The sequence below is a fragment of the Eretmochelys imbricata genome, chromosome 2 (assembly GCF_965152235.1).
Source record: "Eretmochelys imbricata isolate rEreImb1 chromosome 2, rEreImb1.hap1, whole genome shotgun sequence".
Classification (NCBI taxonomy): domain Eukaryota; kingdom Metazoa; phylum Chordata; order Testudines; family Cheloniidae; genus Eretmochelys; species Eretmochelys imbricata.
In genome coordinates, this window is record NC_135573.1 from 82,320,147 (window position 1) to 82,343,510 (window position 23,364).

General features: G+C 41.5%; 1 protein-coding gene across 5 annotated transcripts in view; it reads left to right on the forward strand.

Annotated features, from left to right (window-relative positions):
- Nucleotides 1-19,203, forward strand: part of ESCO1 (establishment of sister chromatid cohesion N-acetyltransferase 1) — a 66,604-nt gene extending 47,401 nt beyond the window's left edge. For 2 of the 5 annotated variants that reach the window (XR_013345164.1, XR_013345165.1), the window contains 2 exons: nt 3,107-3,196; nt 6,020-6,067. Coding sequence is in view for 1 of the 5 variants with exons in the window: in XM_077810383.1 (XP_077666509.1) it covers nt 3,107-3,196; nt 6,020-6,163; nt 7,311-7,498; nt 18,197-18,344 (570 nt within the window). In the remaining 4 variants the exon portion in view is untranslated. Of the gene's footprint in view, nt 1-3,106; nt 3,197-6,019; nt 6,164-7,310; nt 7,499-10,262; nt 10,400-18,196 lie in introns of those variants that run through there. The other 3 variants (XR_013345162.1, XR_013345163.1, XM_077810383.1) reach the window with 3 other exon arrangements.
- Nucleotides 19,204-23,364: the final 4,161 nt, after the last annotated feature.

Genomic DNA, 23,364 nt, shown 5'->3' on the forward strand with positions numbered 1-23,364 from the left:
TACAGACATTAATATTAAATTTAGATTTGTTTGTTCATTCTAAACACCTTGTACTACTATAAAATTAAGTAAAATTTGGGCTTGACAAAATGGATGCCTTAAAAGGAATGTAAATAAAAATGAGAGAAGAAAAGCCAACTTCCTAATGTCTCTACAATAGCATATTACAAAATGTGTTTACATCTGCAGATATGTTACCTTTGCCCTTTTTGTAGAAGAGCACAAGTACTTTAATTTTAATATGTTATTCTGTGTGTTCTATCTTTAGTTCAAGGACTCCCCCCTTCAGCTGCTTGTGATGCAAATGCATTGCAATTTGATCTTTGAAGCCACATTTTCACTTAATTGTATTTTAATATGGGTGTAAGTAGGTGTGTTTTCTTTAAAGGAAAATATGCCCTCAAAATGCATACAAGATACCGTCATTAAAATCGTATTGGATATATTTTCAGATATTTAATTTGATAAATTATTACTGATTGGAAGCTTTAATCTGAGAATAATACCAGCACCTTGACCTCTTTTGGTGTGTTTCTGTCAACACTGTATAATGAAAAATGTGGCTTGTTCCTTACAATAGCATGAACAACAATAGGAATGTTGACAAAAGATATTTGTTTAAACCTATTAACCTTTGGAAAAGCCCACAGCTAACTCCAAAAATCAAAATGTGGAAACATTTTAAAACTTGACAGGTTTCAGAGTAGCCGCCGTGTTAGTCTGTATTCACAAAAAGAAAAGGATTACTTGTGGCACCTTAGAGACTAACCAATTTATTTGAGCATAAGCTTTCGGAACATGAATGCATCCGATGAAGTGAGCAGTAGCTCACGAAAACTTATGCTCAAATAAATTGGTTAGTCTCTAAGGTGCCACAAGTATTCCTTTTATTTTTAAACTTGCTTTCTACCCTCTGCTATAAAATCGTATTAATTATAAATCTTTCTTTGAACACTCATAAGGTGTTGGCATGGTAAGACTTTAAAATACAAGTTTTCAGCCCTAATTGCACCTTTGTGGCTGAATTATAAGCCTCTGGAATTTGGAAATGAATAGTGGCAGTGCTGAAAACAGAATGACTATCTTGTACTAAAATATATTCAGTTCCTTTTTTTAAAAAATCAGAAAATAAGAGAAACAGTAAAATCAATTTAAAAAAGAATCCTGAAAATATTTAGAGAGAGCTTCATTTGTCCTTCATGATTTAATTCCTGCTGATTTTATTGAATTCTCCACTGTAGATGAGTCATGCTATTAAAATATTACTTGTCCTGAAAGCAGTGGCAGCAGAATGAGGCAACATGAAATGTACATTTCTCTCTGCCCCCTCCTCATAGTTAGACAGTACTCATTTGAAAGAGCTGTTCCGAAAATATAATTTTCATATTTTTTTTTCTACTTACGTCAAACTTTCACTTTGATGGAAAATAGCTGACCGACTCTAGTTGGAATGCCGTCTGTGACTTTACCAAAAATATAAGGCTGCATCTTTGTGTTTGGATAACAGCACTCTGGATGCTGTTTTGGTAGGATTCTTGTTATGTTACTTACACCTTCTGAGTGACATTCTCAGTTGGTCAGGAGTAGGTGATGGAAGCTGTGGGAGATTGAAGTGAGACACCAAAAAACAGATGATGGCTTAATCTCTGCTTCATCTAGGAGACTTTATATTTGCTCTAACTGGAGATCAAGTTCTCACAAGTGCTGCTGTTCCACTACCCTAGTGCCATAATAATGCTGTTTACTGTGCCCCAGCAGCAGAATTTTACCATCATTCAACTGGCCTGCCCCTCTCTGTTGGTATTCAGTGCTGTCATTGAGGGGGGAAGGTGGCAGGATTGAAACTAAACTTGTGCATGACATCCCTGTGATACTAGTTTTCAGCAGTAGCATCATTTGGGAACAGCATATGTTCTAACGAGCCCTCTTGTGCCAGTTTTCACTGTTGGCATCAAGTGAAAATCTGTGATACCAGTTGTTTCTAAAAGTGTCATCTTGCATCTTGTTTGGGAAAGAGGGGTTGAAAGTATCAAGATAATTAAAAAATGAAGTAGAAGTAACCCTTCTGAAACTTGTCCTGTTTTGGCAGTACATGTGGCATTGTTAGTGCCAAATCCAGTTGTTTGCTTTTTAGTCAGGTAAAATTTTACTTAAGCCGGATGGTACATGTCACTGAGAAAATCGTTCCATCTGTATTGGTTCTTCAAAGGCTTTTTACATAAAGGTGCTTTGTGTGAGACTTACAGGTCAGCTAGTTAAGTGTTCCTCATTTCTTTTGTATTCAATATTTTCAGAATCCCGTCAAAGCAACTCGATTTCTAATTTCTGGATCTGTCCCATCTTACTAGATTTAAGTGGCTTTTTTGTTTGTTTTTTTCCATGCAGGTTCTGCTCATTAATCATCATGAGTGTGGATCTGAAGAAGAATTAATTACCTCTATTTTTTTGAGTATGTTTAACTTCAGATACACACAACGTAGCCTCCTTCCCCATTAGATTCTTAGAAGGTAGTTATAATACTTTTTATAGTCTCCTTCTTGTGGCTTTGATAGTTTATGATCATAACAACAAAAAACCCTGTTCCTTAAGTTTTGGGCAACTGCATGCCAATCAGTTCATTTAAAACCTCCTGGAGGTCTTTCGCATGCCAGAACTTTAAAACTGAGTGTGTAATTGTGGAGGTAACCGTGTTAAAGAATTTTTAAAAATAAAAACTTAGTTTATTTCCGTTTCTGGACTCTGGAAAATATATTTCTTGTAGGTTGGGAAATCAGTTATATCAGTTGAGTGAGTTTGTTAATCCTGAAAATTTAGTTTGAACTACAGTCTTGCCAAAAAAAAAAAAAATCATCCATTTGGAAATTTTAAAATAAAAGTTTCATGAGATGTGTCTGGATATGGTTGGTATACAGAATGTTGCATTGAGAGATACTGCATTATGCCTATTGTGTGGATAATAAGGCTGACTGATCAGGTTGTTTACCAGTAAACTATCACTAATTAGTTATTGCATAGGTTTGCACAGGCTAGATATGTTGATATGTATGTCACTTTTCTGGTTGTAAAAGAATTATACACAGTATAGATAAATGTTTGTTTTACTTAGGGATGGAAGAAAGAGAGAATTTTGGCTGAATATCCTGATGGGAAGATAATAATGGTTCTTCCTGATGATCCAAAGTATGCACTTAAAAAGGTACATTGAAGTTATTTAATTTCTTACAAAGTATACTCTGTCCTGCACAATATTTTTTTTGTAAGGAGAACAATGGTGTTAAACTTACTTACTTTATTATGAAGTCTTTTCTTTGATGCCAAAACTATCAGAACACTTCAGTGCAGGTTTAGGGTTACCACCTTCTCTCACTCCCCAACTGCACCAAGTCCAAATGTGGCACATCAAATAATTCAGCTCTATGTATTCACCCTATCCTACGTGAAGCCCTTTGATCATGACACTAAGGGTAGTCTGTAGTTGATTAATAGAGTTACGAGAAGGGGGGAGTTATGAGAAATTGCATTATTTTACTTCCAAGAAATTATCATAGGGGCTTGATCTGCAATTGATATATATTACAGACTCTTTGTTGGTTTCAACTAGAGTTTTGCTTGTGGAACAACTGACAAATCCAGCCTTTGAGATTAGCAGCTGGTTCTGAAATACCAGAAGAGAGAAACAACGCTTTTGTAAAATGTCATTGAAGTTTTAAGCCTGCTAAACTGAAATACCACATTTAAATATAAATCTAACCTTTTTAATACTAGGTTTAAAAACTTTTGAAATACATATTCTAAGAATGAAGACTGACATGCACATAGTGAATTTAATTGTAGTTCAGATCATGCAATCTAAATTTAGATGAATCTCTCTTGGATTTAAGACTGAAATTAATTGTAACATAGTATCAAAAATCTTTTAGTATCAAAATCTGTTACCTTTTTTCTTTATCATGTTCTACAAAATTTTCTAATACCTGTAAACTTGCAGTTGGACAAATTATCATAATGAGTATTCAAGTATCTGATTTGGGCAATGATTAGAAGTAATTTTATTTCATTGTGATTTTACATTTCTAGTAGTAGCAAAATATTCAAGAAGTTGTGACTTGGTTAGGTTGAAGGAATAGCTTTTGACTTGTGAAGTAGATCTTTAACAAATTTTTAATTCATGTTTAAACTGATAAAAATATTACAAGCAAGGAATTATTACAATTTATGACTTGCCTTTTGGCATAGCAGTAGTGCTCTGCAATATTAAGCGTAAGACCTGTGATTACTGCTTCTGTTAGCTCATTTCCAAGGACTTCAGAGAATACTACAACAAAAAAACAGGGAGCTTGCTCAAATTTCATGAACTTGAGCTGGTTTTACCCCGTTCAGTGTATCAATGGGAGACCTTTAGGGATATTAGTGATGGAACATATGTATGTTTTTTGTGCTCTAGATAGCATTTTCTATGGCACCTTTTCTTGCAGCTTTGGTTACACTTCTCCCCCACTTACTAATTTTTAATGAATTGTGTTGATGACTGATTGTCCTGAAAGAAACATATGTAAGGTTGAGAATTTAATTGCACAAGTCAGGAAATTAGAGTCCCATGATAACCGTAGCTCTCCACTCTAGTGTGTCAAAACTATTAGTATGATGAAAAACTGAGACAGAATTTTCTAAATTAGTATGTCTCATCTACAGTAAATGTACATATGCACTACTCTTACTGCTTACATTGTCATCACATGAAATGCTGTACTTTACACTGAACTACCTGATTTCTTTGAGATTAAAATCTCAGTTTTAATATAACATTAAGGTAAGACTTTTGCATATTGCCTGCTTGTTTATCAGATGCTTTTTAGCCTCTAGAGGTGTCCCTACACTGCAAAGAAAAACCTGCGACAGTCTTGTGTCAGCTGACTCAGGCTGCAGGTCTAGTTCATTGCTGTGTAGGCTTCTAGGCTTGGGCTCTAGCCCAGGCCCTGGGACTTTGCAGGGTGGGAGGGTCTCAGAGCTCGGGCTCCAGTCCAAGCCTAGAAGTCTATACATTAATGAAATGGCCCCGCAGCCCAAGCTCTACGAGCCTGAGTCAGCTGGCATGGGCCAGCTGTGGGTTTTTCTTTGCTATGTAGATGTATCCTAACAGAGAGGGACAGTCAGTCATTTCAAACTCCTGATTAGTTTGCTAGAGTATCTTTTAAGACCCAACAAACTTTTGTGCAAAGTACAAGAAGTCTTAAAGCTGAGAGAGAAGTCTAAAATTCTTATCACTCATTACTGGTGACTTCAAATATTTTGTACATTTAATACTGGAAATCAGATTGTTTGTTTGGCAGTAGTTCAGGTCTGGTTTATAAAACTGCAACTTCTACTTATCTTGGACTAGGGGATGGAACCAATAATATCATCTTTGTGAAAGTTATTCTTGAATTCTAGTCTTGACAGATAATGTCTCAGGTTAGCTTAAAATTAAATGTGTATAGATAGTATTGGAGTTTTTGATGTTACTAATATTCTTATCTGAAGTATGCAGTCAACTCAAAATTGCCAGCTTTGTGTTCATGTCTTGTCTGCTAATCCATTCCTGCTCTTCACATTCAGACTTTGAGGGAGAGTTGTCTGATTTTTCTGAGATTAAAAAATGTCTCTTTCATCTAAAATTAGGATCTGAGAGTTGTAATGGCGCTTGATTAGGAGATTTACTGGCCTAATTCAGCAAAGTTTGCACTTAATTTTAGGAATCCTGTTTCCCGGCCTAAAAGACATTCATGATAATGGACAAGACTTAACACCAAAAGAAGTCTAATTTAATATTTGCAATTAAACATTCTTTAAATAGATTCATATAGCTATCTTTCATATATTACTTCTAGAGTAATCCTTCAAACTTCTGGAAAAATAACACTTCCAATCTGTTTAATATGTTTAGAAGCTTTCCATAAACATGTAGCAGTTCTTGTTGGGTGGTATATCTATATGTAGCTCTTCTACTCGGTGTGTTAATTTTAATTTATTATTTTGACAGGTTGAAGAGATTAGAGAGATGGTAGACAATGACCTGGGATTCCAACAGGCTCCGCTCATGTGCTATTCTAGAACAAAGACCCTTCTCTTTATTTCTAATGACAAAAAAGTGACTGGTTGTTTAATTGCAGAACATATCCAATCGGTAAGTGGTGCAAATTCTAGAGGTGCAAACTGGGGATTCAGTGTTGAATGACCAATTATAGTTTTAGACACTCTAGAGCAACAGAGGTAGTTAAAATTCAGGTCTGGCCATTAATGTCTAATATGATCCCATTTTAAGGTGTTTAGGATTTTATTTGTGACAGCTAAACTCAGGGATTCTACCATCTACTGGAAATCCCAGCATTTAGCAGTCTCTATCCTACACCATGTGGTCCTGTACAAAGGTACTCCTCTAGGGACAGAAAATACTCACAACTCTGTTATTAAAAGAGATCTTACTAAGGTAATTTTTATCAGACAGGTAAAGACTTTTCCATCATAAGCATTTTCAAAATGTAGTTATTCATGTCTCCATGTACTTAAGCCCTGATCTTATAGACTTGTGGTAATAGGGACACCCTAACCCTCCCAAAAAGTACTCCAGGATTGTGGCCAGGGAACAAAAAAAAAACCCCAAAATCTAAAAAATAGAAGTTAATGCAATTTAATGGCTACCTTACTATTAATAAATTTTGTTCACTGCTATCACATTCAATTGGGGAGCTAAACCAAAGAAACTCCATACATGAAATCTCCCTGATAATTTCAAAACTAGGATAGAAGAATAAAAGTAAGGGGACAGAATTGAAACTAAAGTTGTGAAATGTAATAATGGCGATACTGCCTCAGACCAGTGGTCCATTTAGCTCAGTATTCTGTCTTCTGACAGTGGCTGGTGCCAGGTGTGCCAGAGGGAATTAACAGAACAAGGCTATTATGAAGTGATCTGTCCCCTGTCATCCCATCCCAGGTTCTGGCAGTTAGAGGCTTAGGGACACTCGGAGGATGGGGTTGTCCCTGGCCATCTTGGCTTATAGTCATTGATGGACCTATCCTCCATGAAATTATCTAATTCTTTTTTTTAACCCAGTTATACTTTCACAACATCCCCTGGCAGTGAGTTCCACAGTTTGACTGTGCATTGAGACTGTGATGAGATAACATGTATTAACATGCTATGCCCCCTCATCAAAGAAGATATGTGTAACTGAAGTGTTTGTTTACAGCAGAATGGATTATCTTACACAAGCATTACTAATACATTTGGAGTTATGAATCGTGCTGTTAAAGTTTGACATTATCTGCAGGGCTATAGAGTTATAGAAGAGAAGATTCCAGAAGTTAGTTCAGAAAATGAGAAAATCATATTTGAGCGACAAAAAGCCTGGTGCTGCTCGACTTCTCCTGAGCCTGCTATCTGTGGGATTAGTCGAATCTGGGTGTTCAGTATGATGCGTCGGAAGAAAATCGCTTCTCGGATGATAGAGTCTCTTAGGTAATATTAAAAAAAAACATAATTTTAGTGATTTGGGGCTCAATATTAGACTTAAAGTTGAGGCTTTTTGTCTGACAATCTTTTGTGTTTTTTTTATGAAGACCTTTTCAGTGAATTTGTGGATATAAACCTAAAACTGAAAGTTGTGTTCAGTTTTACAGACTTTGCACAGTTTTAACAATTTGAGTATTCTCATAGGGCTTGCCTAACCTAAAAAACTTAGCTAATTTGACTCTTTACAATTGTATTCAAGCAGACAAGATGTTGTCCACAATAGATTAGTGAAAGTAGACTAGGGACAAAATCTTCAAGAGTGCTTAAGTGATTTATGAAAATGGGAGTTAAGCACTCTTACCCTAAGACAAATTGTATTCTTCATTATGTTACCTAATCTATTAGTTACATCTCCTGGATTTTTGGGAACAGGAAAAGGGGACATTAACAGGCACAAAACCACAGGGCTACCTATTGTATTCTTCTTACCTGCCTATACCTCTCCTTAAGTAGTGTTCTTTAACATTAGTCTGAATCTGACTTTTTTTCACCCCATTCAGGTCCAGTGAGCCTTACAGTAGATTTTAGTTTCTATGGAGTTTAGGTGTGTTCAACTGCCAGTCTATCAGGAAGGAAGGCCACCTCTCCCCATCATCCCCAGAAAAGAACCAGTCAGTTTGTTCACTCCCCCCCACCCCTGCCCCTTTCGCCCCACAGTAGGCTCTGAGCTCCCTTTGTAGAACATTTGTTTTCAGAACTTTTGTATTAATTTTTTTTCTAAAGCTGGAAATTGCTTTAAAGTTGATGTCTTCAAGCGAACACCTAAATTTGATGATTTGTCTTTTATGCTATTTTCAGAGACCCTTTGAGTTCAAATCCTTCTGCAGTAGGCTCTTCTGTTTGAGGTAAACATCAGACAAATCTAAAAGAATCAGAAAATGCTGCTTGCAATTTCTTGTCCAGATCTTCATTGAAAGGGAGCTTTTACATTTTCTGCTTTCAGGTAGAAAGCTCTGACAGGCAGAAAGCAGAAGTCTCTAACTGGGTCCAGGGTGAGTGGAGAGTTGAGCTCAACAGCCATTCTCACAGCAACCTGACAAAATAACTGTGGAGTGTAATGCTTCGTTGCTGACTGCACCAGCATTTCCAGTAGTAAGCTTTCTTATGTATGGGGCTCCCACAGCTTTGTGTAGCACGGTCCCCATAGACATTGACAGTTGCAATGTCCCCTTTGATTGGAAGACCGGTTTACTGCCATGGACACCAGTTTCTCCCTTTTTTAATTTAGGGATGCATTCTCTGTTGAACCTAGGGATCTTCCTCCTTGGGCCAAGCACCTGAACTCCTTGCCCCTCCTTAACTTAAAAAAAAAAAAAAAAAGTCTCTTTGGAGCAGAGGTCTCTCTTTTAAAAAACAAACTAACAACAATTTCTGAATTGCATCATGAGGAAGTAAAAATCTAAAAATAGTTGCTTTTCAGAATTGCTCGAGACCATCCTTCCTCTTGAGTGACACGTGATAAGCAAAATGCAGGAGATGCTAGAGAGAGAAAGCAGCAAAAAAAACCCTGTAAATGATTTTCATCAGTCCACCAAGGAATTTTTCCTCACTTTACGTAGCAGCTCACTAAAAATCTAAATGTTCCTTAATTAAAGACAGTTATCTTGCTGTAAAAGGCCCTTCTGACAGCTGAATAGATCCTGATCTAAAATAATGGAAGTATCCTCAGCAGGGCTTGAATTTAGCATTGGTTACCTGTTTCACTAGAGTCATTCTAGCTTCAACAGACTCCCCAGCAGATATGTGCTCTTAAAACAAGAAGATGAAAATCTGCGTAAGATCTCTAGGAGCCTCCCTTCATTCCTAGCTGGGAAACATGGTCTTAAATGCAGTAGTGAGAAAGTAACTGCTAGCCTTCCTTCAGAGTAAAATATTCTTATTAGCATTTTTTGGGCAGTTTTGTGTGGTTTTTTTTTTTTTTTTTTACACACACACACACACTCTCTTTCTCTCACCCCCTCCCTCCCCCCCACTCAAAAGGTTCTTCATCCACAGCCACAAGTCTATTTGGTTGAAATATAATTTTTGATAAACAGACCCTGTCCAGATCGGCAAACATCCATCAGATTCTGGAATTCTTGCAGGCTAGCCCCTTGATGTTTCTTTTTTACAAAAGAGAGTGGGGTTTTGTTTTGTGGGTTTAACTGTTTCAGGTCCTACCTTTCAGTTAAGGTCTTTGAGAGCTCCAAATCTAGAATCCTGGGCCCTACAAGGAGACCCCAAGCAAAGCAGGAGTAAAAACCTGATATTCTTATGGTAGAAGTCAAGGAGAGTGTAATCCTTTTGACCCACTTTTATACTTCATATATGAACAAAAGGACACAGACCCAATTTTTCTCCCTTCATATTGCCTTTAATGGTAAACATCTTGAACGTACGTCGCTCAGCCATGTTGTTTGTAAAGCAGGCAAGATCTACTTTTATCCTGATGTCTGTTTCTCAGAGCATCATCTCTACCTAACAGCCAAAGACCTCCATTGTAGGATTACATGATAGTTTGACCCTCTTATCAAACACCTTCTTAAGGACTCACTGACTTGCATGTAAAGCTATAGGTCATATTTCTGAAAGCTGTACTGGTACAGAAGACAATGCTAGGATTCTGCAGTTAAAGTAGTACTTGACCCAGATTTGGTTTTTATTCAGAAATTAAACACTACCTTTTTACACATAGTAAGAAACTGCCTTGGCTTCATTCTTTTCCTAACAGAGTGCCTTCTGTGAAAACCTGGTAGCACCATCTATGTCCACAGACCCCTCAAGACATATATGAAGTCAGACTATCTTCCTCCTACAAACAAAAATCCTCTCACTAGGCTTGGAAGGATTCGATTTTTATTGGTAAATGTCAGTAAATGTAGATTTTTTTTTTTTTTTTTTTTACTGTGCATAGACTGACAAAATTGTATTGATAATCAAAAATTACAGATAGGAAAAGTTTAAAAAAAAAAAAGTGGCATGACCATTTAGAATTTAAGGATATTTACTTTGTATATTTTTGTCAATTGATGCTTTAATGGTTATAAAGCTTTAACTTTTTGAATTTCAGCATCTACTGTAACTAAATAATTGTCTGACTCCACTCAATTTCTGTTTTAGATATTATCCATCAAAATGATAGACTTGGCAGAATTTGATTTTTATTTTTATCTAGCTGCTGGGGGGAAAAAGATGGCTGTAGGGAATATTAGAACTCCTCTGTCCTCTGAGAGCTCCACTGAATTAATAGCTTTGTGGCCCAAGTGGTAATTTAAGAGGAAATATGCAAGGCAGGCACCTGGTCAGGGCTGGCTTTCGGTTCCCCCCCCCCCTTTTTTTTTTTTTTTGCACCCACCCCTGGCCCCACATTCAGAGGAACCGCTCCCGGCCCCAGCAAACCTCTGCTCCGCCGCCACCTCCCCCTGGCACGCTGCATTTCCCCTCCTACCCCTCCCTCCCAGGCTTGCCGCACCTGGGAGGGATGGGGGAGAAGAGGATCGGCGGCAGCGGCCTTGGAGGAGGTGGCGGAGCAGAGGTTTGCTGGGGCGGGGAGCGGTTCCTCTGAATGTGTGTCCCGCCCCCCCCGGGTTACTTCCTGCAGTCCCCTCGCCCTAGCTCACCTCCGCTCTGCCTGCTCCCTTGAGCACACCACCATTTCACTTCTCCCCCCCTCCCTCCCAGGTTTGCTGGCAAGCCTGGGAGGGGAGAAGTGGAGCGGTGGCAGCACGCTCATGGGAGGAGACTGAGTGGAGGCGGAGGCGAGTGGGGGCGCGGGGAGCTGCTGGTGGGTGCCGGCCCTGCACCTGGTAATCAGTACTACTACTTCGAGTAATGTCTTTGTGTGTGCCCCTGCACCTCTAATTGGAGATTTTTGGTAGCAGTGTCCCATTGAGCCCCCGCATGTGCTCTTCCTCCCTCATGGTCTGCCTGAGGCTATTTAGCACTGCATGGGCGAACCCCCACCTTGTTTTGTCACCTTTGTTCTCCCTAAAAGTACTCAGGCTAGTGTTTAGTTGTGTTTTGTTTAATTTTATTTTATTTTAGTCCTTTGGTTTAAAAAGAAAAGAGAATAAGGAAAAGAACTTAACTTTCCTTCCCTGTCTGGGGGCATTCCTCCCCTCCCCACCCCAGGCATCTAGTAGACTCATAATTATTTCTTTTTCAGTTTTAAAAAAAAAAAGTAAAGACTATGTTCTTCTGCATATTCCTCCCTGCTAGAGGATGACAGCCCCCTGCCCAGGGGCTTGCCTGGCTCTCTCTGCTCCAAGCGGTGCCTCTCTTGCCAGGAGTCAATTCCTGTAATGGCCAGACACTCACGGTGCCCGGGAGACCCTCACAGAAGTGCTTTACCTGACACACCTAAAACTGCAGCCTCACAGGAGCTGGGAACTGAAGTAAAAATTCCTCCCTGTAGAGAAAACACTTCAGTCTGCAGGGGACTCTGGTGGGTGTTGACCCCGGATCATCCCTGGAGCCTTCACTTCAAAAGGGGTCCAGTGGTGAAGAGGAGGGGAGAGAGAGAGAAGAAGCCACCAGCAGACTCCCCCTGGAAAGGCTCCTCCGAGCAACTGGTCAGCCAGAGGAGTGTTCCCCAGTGCGGCCATCTCGGCACTGACCCCCGAGCAACTGGCCAGCCAGAGGAGTGTTCCCCAGTGCGGCCAGGCCATCTCAGTAGGACAGTACCAGCAGAGGAACCTCCTTCTGTGAGCTCAGCCCTGGAAACTGAAACCTGAGAAGGGGCTTCCTGCTCTGAGCTCTGCTCTCCCATTGACAAGGGGCTTCTGCGCTGCTCTGGGCAACTACTGCACCGAGAGGGCACAGTTACCGTACCATCTCTATAAGAGTGACACAGGGAAGCCCTGCTGTCAGCTCTGCTTCGCACTGAGACACTAGAGGCTTCCACTGTACTGTCCCCTAAGTGTTCCCTAAAGAGAGGGGACAGTTACTGTACAATCTCTAAAAGAGTGGCATGGAGAAACCCTTTGGTACCAGATGCAACAAAACTCCTATCTAAGAAGTGTTCTGCACCTTCCCAACCATTGATACCGACTACAGACACTCCTCTGGGGTTCCGGATGAGCCCATGGTAACCCAGGTACCCTGATACTCTGGAGACCTGTGGCCTCAGTACTCAGGGAGAGACAATTACCATACCGTCTCTAAAAAAGTGGCACCAACAAACTTTTTGAACTGGACAAAACTCTCATTTAGAGAGTGCTCTGCCCAACTATCGGTACTGACAATGTACCACGGCCCCTCCTCTGTTTTACCAAATGAACTCATGGTACTGCATGAGCTCTGGTACCCTGGAGACCTGATGATTGGGGAAGAACCACAGTGCCCATTACTTGGTACCAGGACCCTGGTATCGAGCACATCCCAGCACCCAGAGTCGCTCTTAGCACTGGGCTGTATATTGCCAATACCTCAGTCAGCGGCAGCCTTACCCACTGACAAATCTGATACAGGCCAGGAGAAGATCATTCCTTGGCCCCTCATGGTGGCCCACCACCACACTACAAGGGTCATCCCCAATTCCATCACGCCAACCACCCATGCCTGCCTTCCTGCGTCTCCCTCCCAAGGCCATATTGTAACTCTTCGGGTATATACACACACATGGCACGACCGTCTCTGGTGGACTCTCCCTGAGAGACATCAGATGGTTTGCTACAGCCTGGCACCTGAGCCAGGACAGGAGAAAGCTTTTTCAGAACAGGAAAGAAGGAGGAAGGAGAAAAATAAACAAACCCCACACCTGAAGAGGAAGCTATCTCTTCAGCACACTTCTCCTCATCTCTCCCAGATGAGACTGTGCTGCCCACCCTTCATCACTAGGTGAAGATTTAAGAACTTTCTGGATCTTACCAAGAGAGTGGCAGACGAGCTGCAGATTCCCTTACAGGAGATGGCAGATACACATCACAAGTTGGTGGAAATTCTGCCCACTACCTTCTCATCTAGAACTGTCCTCCCAATTAATGAGCTGATTCTAGATCCTACCAAAATCATCTGGCAGAGCCAGCTTCCATCGCACCAACCAGCAACAGAGTGTAAACAAAAACAACCCTACACCTCTACCCAAAGAGGCAGACTTTGTTTTCAACATCCGCAACCCAACTCCATCATAGTGGATGTGGTTAATGCGTGAAGCAAGCAACATAATGCCAAGTCAACTCCATATGATCAGGCTTCGCAAGATGGCATATTCATCATCAACAATGCTATTTAGAGTCCTAAATTACCAAACTGTCTGGAAACACAAAAAGAAGATTCAGACCATTCTTAGAGAAGGTCAGTTAATAGCCAGACCGGTCCTAGGGACACCACTGGATGTAGCTGTTACAGCTGCCTGCCCAGTCTCCATGACCATGGTACTGAGGTGTGCTGTGGGTTCGCTATACCTCTCTAGATTGCCCAGAGAGCTACAGACTTCCAATTTGAAGGGCCAAACTCTTTGCGGAGAAGACAGATTTTCTCTCCACATCCTGAAGGATTCTTGGACTACACTACACTCCTTAGGAATCCACACTGTGGAACAGAAGAGATGTACCTCTCAACCACACCATAGATCACAATCTTCTCAATAATCACCATCTCTGTGCTGGTATGAGCCACAGTGTAAGAGGCCCAGGGCTCAAAACTGAGAACAGTCTGCACCCCAGTCCATGACCTCTCAAACTGCCTCTTATAAGCACTTTGAGCTGGTCGGGGGCCTGAACAATACCTTACAGCATCAGCTGCCATCTATACACCTGTCACACCACTCAGAAGTCACCTTACCTTACTTCACAGCAATTAGGACCAGCTCTAGAGCAAAGAGATTGATTTCTAGCCCTGAACTTACAGGGTGCCTACTTTCATATTTCAATACAACCATCATACAGGAGATTTCCTACTGCTTATCTTTGGGGCAGGATCATTATAGGTACAGACTGCTCCACACATGGTCGTCTCCAAGATACACTTCATTGTAGTGGCATACTAACTCCAGTACAGTGACTGGACTTAATCAGCACCAACCTGATGCAGTACAAGCGAGAGCACTCCCCTCACTACCCACATTCACCACCCTGGGACACAACAGCAAGGTTCAGGACAAATGGCCTTCCACAGAATGACCTTCCATATCACTCCTTTTGGGGTTAGGGGCTGTCAGGAGTGCCTGTGAACAAACTCTGCCTTTTATCAAAAACACCCACAAAGGTTACGATGGACTTAATGTGACCTGTATGTTTTGTATAAACTGTAAAGGAGCTGCCAGATCTCCCTCCCTCTGCAAGACCGCATTCAAACTTTGGAACTGATGCACCGAGCACAATGTGCTCATCTCAGCTGTCTGTCTACAAAGGATATAGAATGGGATAATGAACAGTCTCAGTTGGAATTTTCTCACGACAATGAGTGTATACTGAATTCACAGGTGCTTGAAGATATAGCCACCCTTTGGGGAAACATTCACTGGCAGTTGCCCTCATCTTCCCAGCGGCCAGGGCCCACTTGTATGTCTTCTCCCAGTTTCCTACCCTATCCAAGATTCTGTTGAAAATTCAACAAAACAAAGCAAGAGTTATTGTGATTGCCCCTCTTGACTATGACAAGTCTGGCTCCCTTTCCTGATGCAGATGGCAGTATGCCCTCCTGTTCCTCTGACGTCAGCCCATTCCTCACCTGCTCTCTCAAAACAATGGGCTGACCCTTCACCCCAACCCATGGGTCCTCCGCCTCCAGGTTTGGATCTTTCTTTGTTCCAAGGCTTAGAAGCAGAATGCTCTGACAAGCTGAAACACATGTTGCAACACAAGTTGACAACTCCACATACATATCTACAAAATGGAAATGACCCCAAGTTTGTACCATTCCAAACAGACAGACCCAACTTCATCTTTCCTCCCTTCGATTTTGCACTACATTTTAACTCTCACTCAGCTCCCTTTAAGGTACAGCTCATGGTGAAAATGGCTTCCCACTTGGAGTTTGCTCAACCACTAATGTATTGACTCTTTAAGGGCATTGGGACTCTCTTCCCTCATGTGACACCACCTGCTCTAGCCTGGGACTTTAATCTAGTTCTCAGGGCTTGGACTAGACCTCCCTCCGAGTCCAGGGCAACTTGTTCTCTCTTTTACCTGTCCATGATGACAGCATTCTAATTGCCATCACCTCAGCTAGGCACATAGGAGAAATAGCAGCCCTGATGGCACACCCATCATTCACGGCCTTTGTCTTTAAAATAAATAAATAAAAATAACTCTAAGGCCATATCCCAAGTTTCTCCCTACTTTTTCTGCACTTTCCATATGAATCAACAGATCCATCTACCTATTTTTTCCCAAAACCACATTGTGACAACTGGGAGACAATTGTGCATATGCTAGATATTAGAAGGACGTTAGCATTCTACTTAGACAGGACTAAGGACTTCAGAAAATCCCCTAAACTCTTCCCTTTGTCCACAGAAAGATCCAAGAGCTCTGTGATATCTCCTCAAAGACTATCCAAGTGGGTCTCTAGTTGCATCAATCACTTAGCAAAGGTGCAACTTTTGCTTTCGTCCATACGCACTCCATGAGATCAGTTCCTACCTCAATCACATTCCATAGGGATACCCCTATCTCCCAAATCTATAGAGCAATGATTGGGGCCTCTGTCCATACTATCGCAGAACATTATGCGATCACTGAAGAGTTGGCTGCTGACACAATCTTCGACTCCACAGTACTCTCCGTAGTGAAAGACTCGGCTCCGAAGTCCCAGCCTCCAGTGGTGGGTACTGCTCCGGAGTCACCTAAAGTGGAGCACCCACAGGGACACTACTCAAAGAAGAAGAGGAAGTTACTCATCTTGTGCAGTAACGATAGTTCTTCGAGATGTGTGTCCCTGTTGGTGCTCCACAACCCGCCCTCCTCCCCTCTACTTCGGAGTTCTCTATAGGGCTCTGTGGTAGAGAAGGAAGTGAGGGGAGTTGGCCCGTGCAGTGCTAAATAGCCTTGAGGGAGGGAGAGCACATGAGCAGGCTCAACGGGACACTGCTACCAAAAATCTCCGATTAGAGGTGCCGGGGCACACAGACACCTAAAGTGGAGCACCCATAGGGACACACATCTCGAAGAACCATCGTTACTGCACAAGGTGAGTAGAATCATAGAATATCAGGGTTGGAACGGACCTCAGGAGGTCATCTAGTCCAACCCCCTGCTCAAAGAATGCCAATCCCCAACTAAATCATCCCAGCCAGGGCTTTGTCAAGCCTGACCTTAAAAACTTCTAAGGAAGGAGATTCCACCACCTCCCTAGGTAACATATTCCAGTGATTCACCACCCTCCTAGTGAAAAAGTTTTTCCTAATATCCAACCTAAACCTCCCCCACTGCAACTTGAGACCATTACTCCTTATTCTGTCATCTGCTACCACTGAAAACAGTCTAGAGCCATCCTCTTTGGAACCCCCTTTCAGGTAGGTGAAAGCAGCTATCAAATCCCCCCTCATTCTTCTCTTCCGTAAACTAAACATCCCCAGTTCCCTCAGCCTCTCCTCATAACTCATGTGTTCCAGTCCCCTAATCATTTTTGTTGCCCTCCGGTGGACTCTTTCCAATTTTTCCACATTCTTCTTGTAGTGTGGGGCCCAAAACGGGACACAGTACTCCAGATGAGGCCTCACCAGTGTCGAATAGACGGGAACGATCTCGTCCCTTGATCTGCTGGCAATGCCCCTAATTATCCCAAAATGCCATCGGCCTTCTTGGGAACAAGGGCACACTGACTCATATCGAGCTTCTCGTCCACTGTAACCCCTAGGTCCTTTTCTGCAGAACTGCTGCCTTGCCATTTGGTCCCTAGTCTGTAGCGGTACATGGGATTCTTCCGTCCTAAGTGCAGGACTCTGCACTTGTCCTTGTTGAACCTCATCAGATTTCTTTTGGCCCAATCCTCCAATTTGTCTAGGTCCCTCTGTATCCTATCCCTACCCTCCAGCATATCTACCTCTCCTCCCAGTTTAGTGTCATCTGCAACTTCCTCATTTGCTGTACATTAAAAAGTAGACATCCAAGACTCTCACAATACCTTTAGCGGAAGATACTTCATGCTGTGCCATTATATTGAACTCAGACTGCTCTTCTACACATCTCACGTTGAAATCATTTTTTGAGCTCCAAATTAATTCCCTCTGTGTAAAGGACTGTGAAAGAAAGCTTACCTGAAAGAAAGCTTTCTTCTTTTGTTCTGTGCAACTGATCCTGCCTATTTTTTTTTTGTAAATTGGAATCTCAATGGCTGTTTACTCAGATTATGCAGATGGGCCAAGGGGAGAGAAGAGGCTTTAGCTATAAAAGACAGAATTTATACTGTAGCACACGTGCATATATTGCATACAACGTAGAGTATGAATTCTCTATTTGATGGCTATAGCCATCCTCCCATAAATACTTTAAAACATATTAGGAAAGTTTGGCTGACTGTTCAGAGAAAGAGGTTTAACGCCCACCCAGTGACAGACAGGTCTGATTTTGCCCCTAAAGCTCCATGGAGAGTGAAGACGCATTATAAGGATCAGCTCACCTGAAAAATAATTGAAGAAAGGGATCTTTCAAGATACAAAAATATACTTTCGCATTATCACTTCATGGAAATTAACCAATTTTACTTTTTTTTTTTAAACAGGAGTAATTTTATATATGGCTCATACTTGAGGAAAGAAGAAATTGCTTTTTCTGATCCCACTCCTGATGGAAAACTCTTTGCAACGCAGTACTGTGGCACTGGCCAGTTCCTGGTATATAACTTTCTCAATGGACAGTATCATACTTAGTGGAATTCTTTCAGCAATAAGTAATGGGAGACTTCTGCTAACAAGTACTGATTGAGTTCAGCCCTGACCAGGAGCTAGGGCCATATATATATTTTATTATTATTACAATGAACTCAGGACTGGTAACAACTAAAAAAGGTTGTACTATTTTATTAAAATTGTAAATTGTGCAGTAATAGTCTAACTCTTTTTTAAAGAAGATATTTTGTTATCTTTTACAGAAGTTTATGATGTATTTTTATCTCTAATTAGTCATGTTTACATGCAGAGATATTGTTCATAGTGGACTGTAAACTAATTCAAGGACTATGGTCTCGCTGAGTACATACTGAAGTTCTTAATGTGGTGATATACCAGTGTTGCTTGGCACTGTAATCTTTAGTACTTTACCAGTTCTAGATGTTTAGTAAGGTATATAAAAGATCATTTCTCAAACTTTAGAACTCTGCTCAATTAGAACTTAAATAACAGAAATACTACAGTGCACTATTTATAGGTGATAGACTTGACAAATTAATTACATGGTGGTTCTACTATGCATTAATATGAATAACAAAGATTAATTAACCTGATTTCTCAATTATATGAAGAATAAGGAAGTTACACATTTTGCAAAGGGGATATTTAGCAGTAGTTTGTGAAAGATGAATTTGCAAAATATAAACAGGTATATGCTTCACCTTTTTTTCCAAAAATGCTGAACTGGGTATATGCCTTTATTAGTGAACTTCACTTTGTATCTCCTTCATAAAGCCCTTCACTTTAAAAGGGTTTATATGGTGAAAAACTGCTGTGGCCTTTCTCTATCTGTATATAATGTAGATTAAAAAATAAAGTACTTGATAGCTTTTTTTCTTAAGTGACGCTAACAGAATGAAAAAATAGTCTTTGGTCTTTGTTCCTGCAAAGGAAATGTTCAATGGTGAAACATTAATCAGATTAACATCCAAAAGAAAAGTCCTGATTTAAAACAATCTTCAGTACAACAAAGCCTCACACTTCCTAAGGAATAGTTCCCGATGCCATAATTCATTTTTGGAGCATATACTGTAGGAGTAGTTGTGGTGGTCTAATGTCTGTGTCATAGAAGTGGGCAGTTATTAATTTCATCTCTTTAAGTCCTCTTTAGAAAACCTAAACTTTTCCAGCAAATAAATTCTTTATTTTATTGCATGCTCTTTTCCAGAGGTGGTCAACAGGATAAGCTTCCCAGCACTGTGGCTTCAGCTCATTTGAATGCAGTCTCAGCTAGCAGCTGAGAAAAGCTGTTTCCTTTACCAGTAGTGAGACTAGAGTTGGGTGAATTTTATTTATTTATTTATTTATTGCTGAATAGTGTATTGGCCAAAAAAATCAGTTTTGGAATATCAAACTATTTGAGTTTAATACCTCTTCATAAACGAAATGATCAGATAAGGATTTTCCATTCTGCAGTTTGTATCCCACAATTTTGCTACACATGAGATGTAGGGAAAGATAAGAGAACAGACAGAAGGAAAAAGGGAAAAATCCTCCCTTTTACAGAATTGCTCAAAAGGCAAGGTGGTATTACTGGATAATCTCATACAGCAGCTTTCTGTGGAAGGAGACCTCTGTGGAAGACAAAGTCCAATAAAGTGTCTGATAAAGGTTTTAGCCAGTGATCATGTTGCTACTTTGCAGATCTCTGTGGTGGAAGTACATATTCTTTCGACCCACAAGATCACCATGGATCTTGTGGAGTGTGCCTTAATTCCTTCTGGGACAGGAGTGTGCCCTCAACCATAGTCTGATCTATATAGCAAGAAAGAGCTTGGAGATGGAGTCCTTGACACTTCAGATGGAAGAAGACAAAGAGGGCACCTGACCTCCTTGTAGATCCTGTGTGCTTGATGTAAATCTTCAGTGTTCTTCTGACATCTAATGTGTGCCACACTTTCTTGATCAGGTGCTGTGGCTTTGGATAGAATGAAGAGAGGACTGTCTCTTGCGAGACATGGAAAGGAGAATTCACCATTGGCAACAATGTTCTGGAGTCCTTAGCACCACCGTGTCAAACCGAAACTGGGAGTAAGGTTCCTGCAGAGAGAACTCTGCCAGTTCTAAAACTCATCTGGCAGATATAATGGCCACCAGAAAACAGGTTGGATGGAGTGGTAAAATGGTGATACAGAAGTCAGGCTTTCTAATAAAGGATTAGTGCTTAGGTCTTTCAGCATGAGTGGTAGATCCCATTTAGGGAAGATGACTACTGATCGGGCCAGTCTGACTTCTCTGAGGCATCTGGATACCAGAAGGTTCTCAACCAGGACCTCACAGTAGCTGCAAAGGTGGTTTCAGCTATAGTTCTGTCAGGTAAGAGAGACTGTCTTTTTGGCCGGTGCAGAGTTAACACTATCACTTTTTTTGCTTCCTCTCACCCTTTTGGATCATTTTCCTTCCGAGGAAAGGGTGGCAATGCATATAGCAGGACTTCTGACCATTTGTTTGACAAAACATTTGCCCCCATAACTTGTGGTCTGCTTCCCTGGTGAAGTATTTTGATGGCTTTGTATTCTTGTGATTGGGAAATGGATGGACTGATAGAGGACTGAACATCTGCAAGATCAGGTTGAAGACTTTCTGGTTTAGGTACTATGCTGAGTTGCTGATGTTGCACTGGCTAAGCCAGTCTGCCTTTTGGTTCAGTTCTCCTTTTATGTGGATTGCCTTTGGGGAGAGTTGTTTCTGCCTATTACATTATTTCCATTGTTCCTCCATGTAGAGCTGTGCTCCTTATCCCTCCATGGTTGTTTATGTATGCAGCCATTGTCCTGACATTTTCTTTTAGGGGGCTCTGGAATCTCGGAAGAGCTTGTTTGGCTGCCCTAAGTTCCAAGAGATCAGTGCTGTGGTCCCTTTTCCCCCGGGCTCCAGATACCCTGTACCGTTTTGGGATCCAGGTATGCTTCCCATCAGGCTGGAATCGGTGAGAACCCTGAGTTCCAGAAAGCATATAGAAAGACCCCTGTGGCTAATTTTCCAGACTGTCCACTATCTCAGTGAGTTAAGAACCTGTTTCGGGATATGTACCTGAAGTTGCCTGCACTCCAGGGAGTGGTCCCATATTTTCACAAGAAAAACCTAAAGGCACCTGATGTGGAATCTCACCCTTGGAGTGACCCCTGTGCATGAGACCAGGAGGCCCAGCAATGAGCAATGGTTGGGCTCCTGCGCTTGACCAGTATGGATATCAAATTCTGAATCTTCTGGAAACTGTCTACTGAGGGATCGATATGTCTATCTCTAAACCCAGGTGCATGATCCTTGTCGAGGGGTTCAAGGAACTATTCTTTGTGTTTATTATGAATTGTGCATTTACAGGAGCTCCAAATTCCAAGTCTTGGGGCCATGCCCTACAGCCTGGGATAAGGCTCTGATTAAGGTGTTGTCCAAAAAAGGATACAGGTAAATGCCCTGGGACCAGAGTCTGGCTGGGATCATCACCAGCATTTTCAGAATGAGAGGCGAGGGCGATGAGACAGAATGGGAGAGTTGAGTACTGATAGCGATTCATGCTGTAAACTAATCTCAGAAGCTTGCGGTAGCAGGCGAACAGTGGAATGTGACAAATGTCTCTTCCAAGATTATTGAGGTAAGGAAGTCCCCTTGAGACAGGGATGTCATTACTGAACGTAGGATATCCAACCGGAACTTTGTTTTCTTCATCCATTTGTTCAACCCTTGGAGGTGGAGAACTTCTCCAGTGCACTTCTGAACAATGAAGATGGAGTAAAACACTGAAAAATTCTCTTCTGGGGGAACTCCTGTTGTTCCCATGTGGGAGATCTTGTCCTGGAATAGCTTGTACTTGGTGAGATCGGTGGTGACTGAAGACGACTGGATGGAGGAGGAGCGTGGTGAAGCCCTTGGATCGAGAGTATCCCTGACATGCTGACTCTCGCACCCACCCTATCTGTGGTTGAAGCAAACCATTCATCCAGAAAAAAAGAAATCCTGCCTCCCAGGCTCTGGTCCTGGCGAAAGCATATTCATTCATCATAAAGAGCTTTTGGAAGTTGCATGATCTTCTAGGTTTTCTAATTGCTGCTCGCTTCCAAGGTTTTTTCTTGACACATGTGATCTTTCCTCTAGAACTTTGGTGGGGAAAATAGTTGAAAAGAGCATCTCTGTCAAAGTGAGTTTGTATTCCCTTTTTAGCGCGCTAAGTGGAGCAGGGAAGGATTGTTTGTTTTAAGCCTAACTTTCAGCCACAATCTTATCCAGTTTTTCTCCGAAGAGGAGAGATCCTGTTAATTTAGAGGAGCACAGGACCTCTTTGAAGTGAGTATCAACTTTATAGGGATTAAGCCATGTGTGTCTCCTGGCAACGGAGCTAGATGCCCTTGAAGCATTTGCCATGAATGCTGTTGCTAGGGTGATTTTCTTAAACATAGACTTAATTGGTTTGGTTTCTACCTTAAGGGCTTTAAGGTTCTCCAGCCATGTCATTGGGCTCAAACAAGGCAAGTGGCTGCCATGACTTGATGCTGTCTCAGCCACTCTGAGTAAAGTCCCTTCTGAGGGTGTCTTCCACCTTCCTATCTGATGGACACTTGGGAAAGAAGTCTCCTTTGGGTGGAATAACCATATCCCTTGCGAGAGATGCTACTGCAGCATTGACCGTAGCCACATCAGTGATGGCATTTCTTGTCTTCTGGAGTTTGTAGAATTTGAGCGTGCTTGTTACTGTATTTGCCTTTTTCAAGAGGTTCCCTCTTCTCCCGATTATCTCAGAGGATAGGTGAAGGGGAATTGCTGCCTCAAAGGTATTTGCTTTGAGGGTTGTCCTCAAGGGCCTGCTCAGGTTGGAGCTGTATAGGGGATAGTCTTTTTTCAAGTGGTTTCAAACATCTCAGGGGGCATTTTGTCTGTGTCCTGCTCAGAATCAGAGTCTAATAACACTCCTGGAGGGGGAGGGGTCTGATCAAAGGATGAACCCTTTTGGACCCTTTTTTGAGGGGCGGGGGGAGACACTTTGCAGGTGTGGCTACCTAGCTAT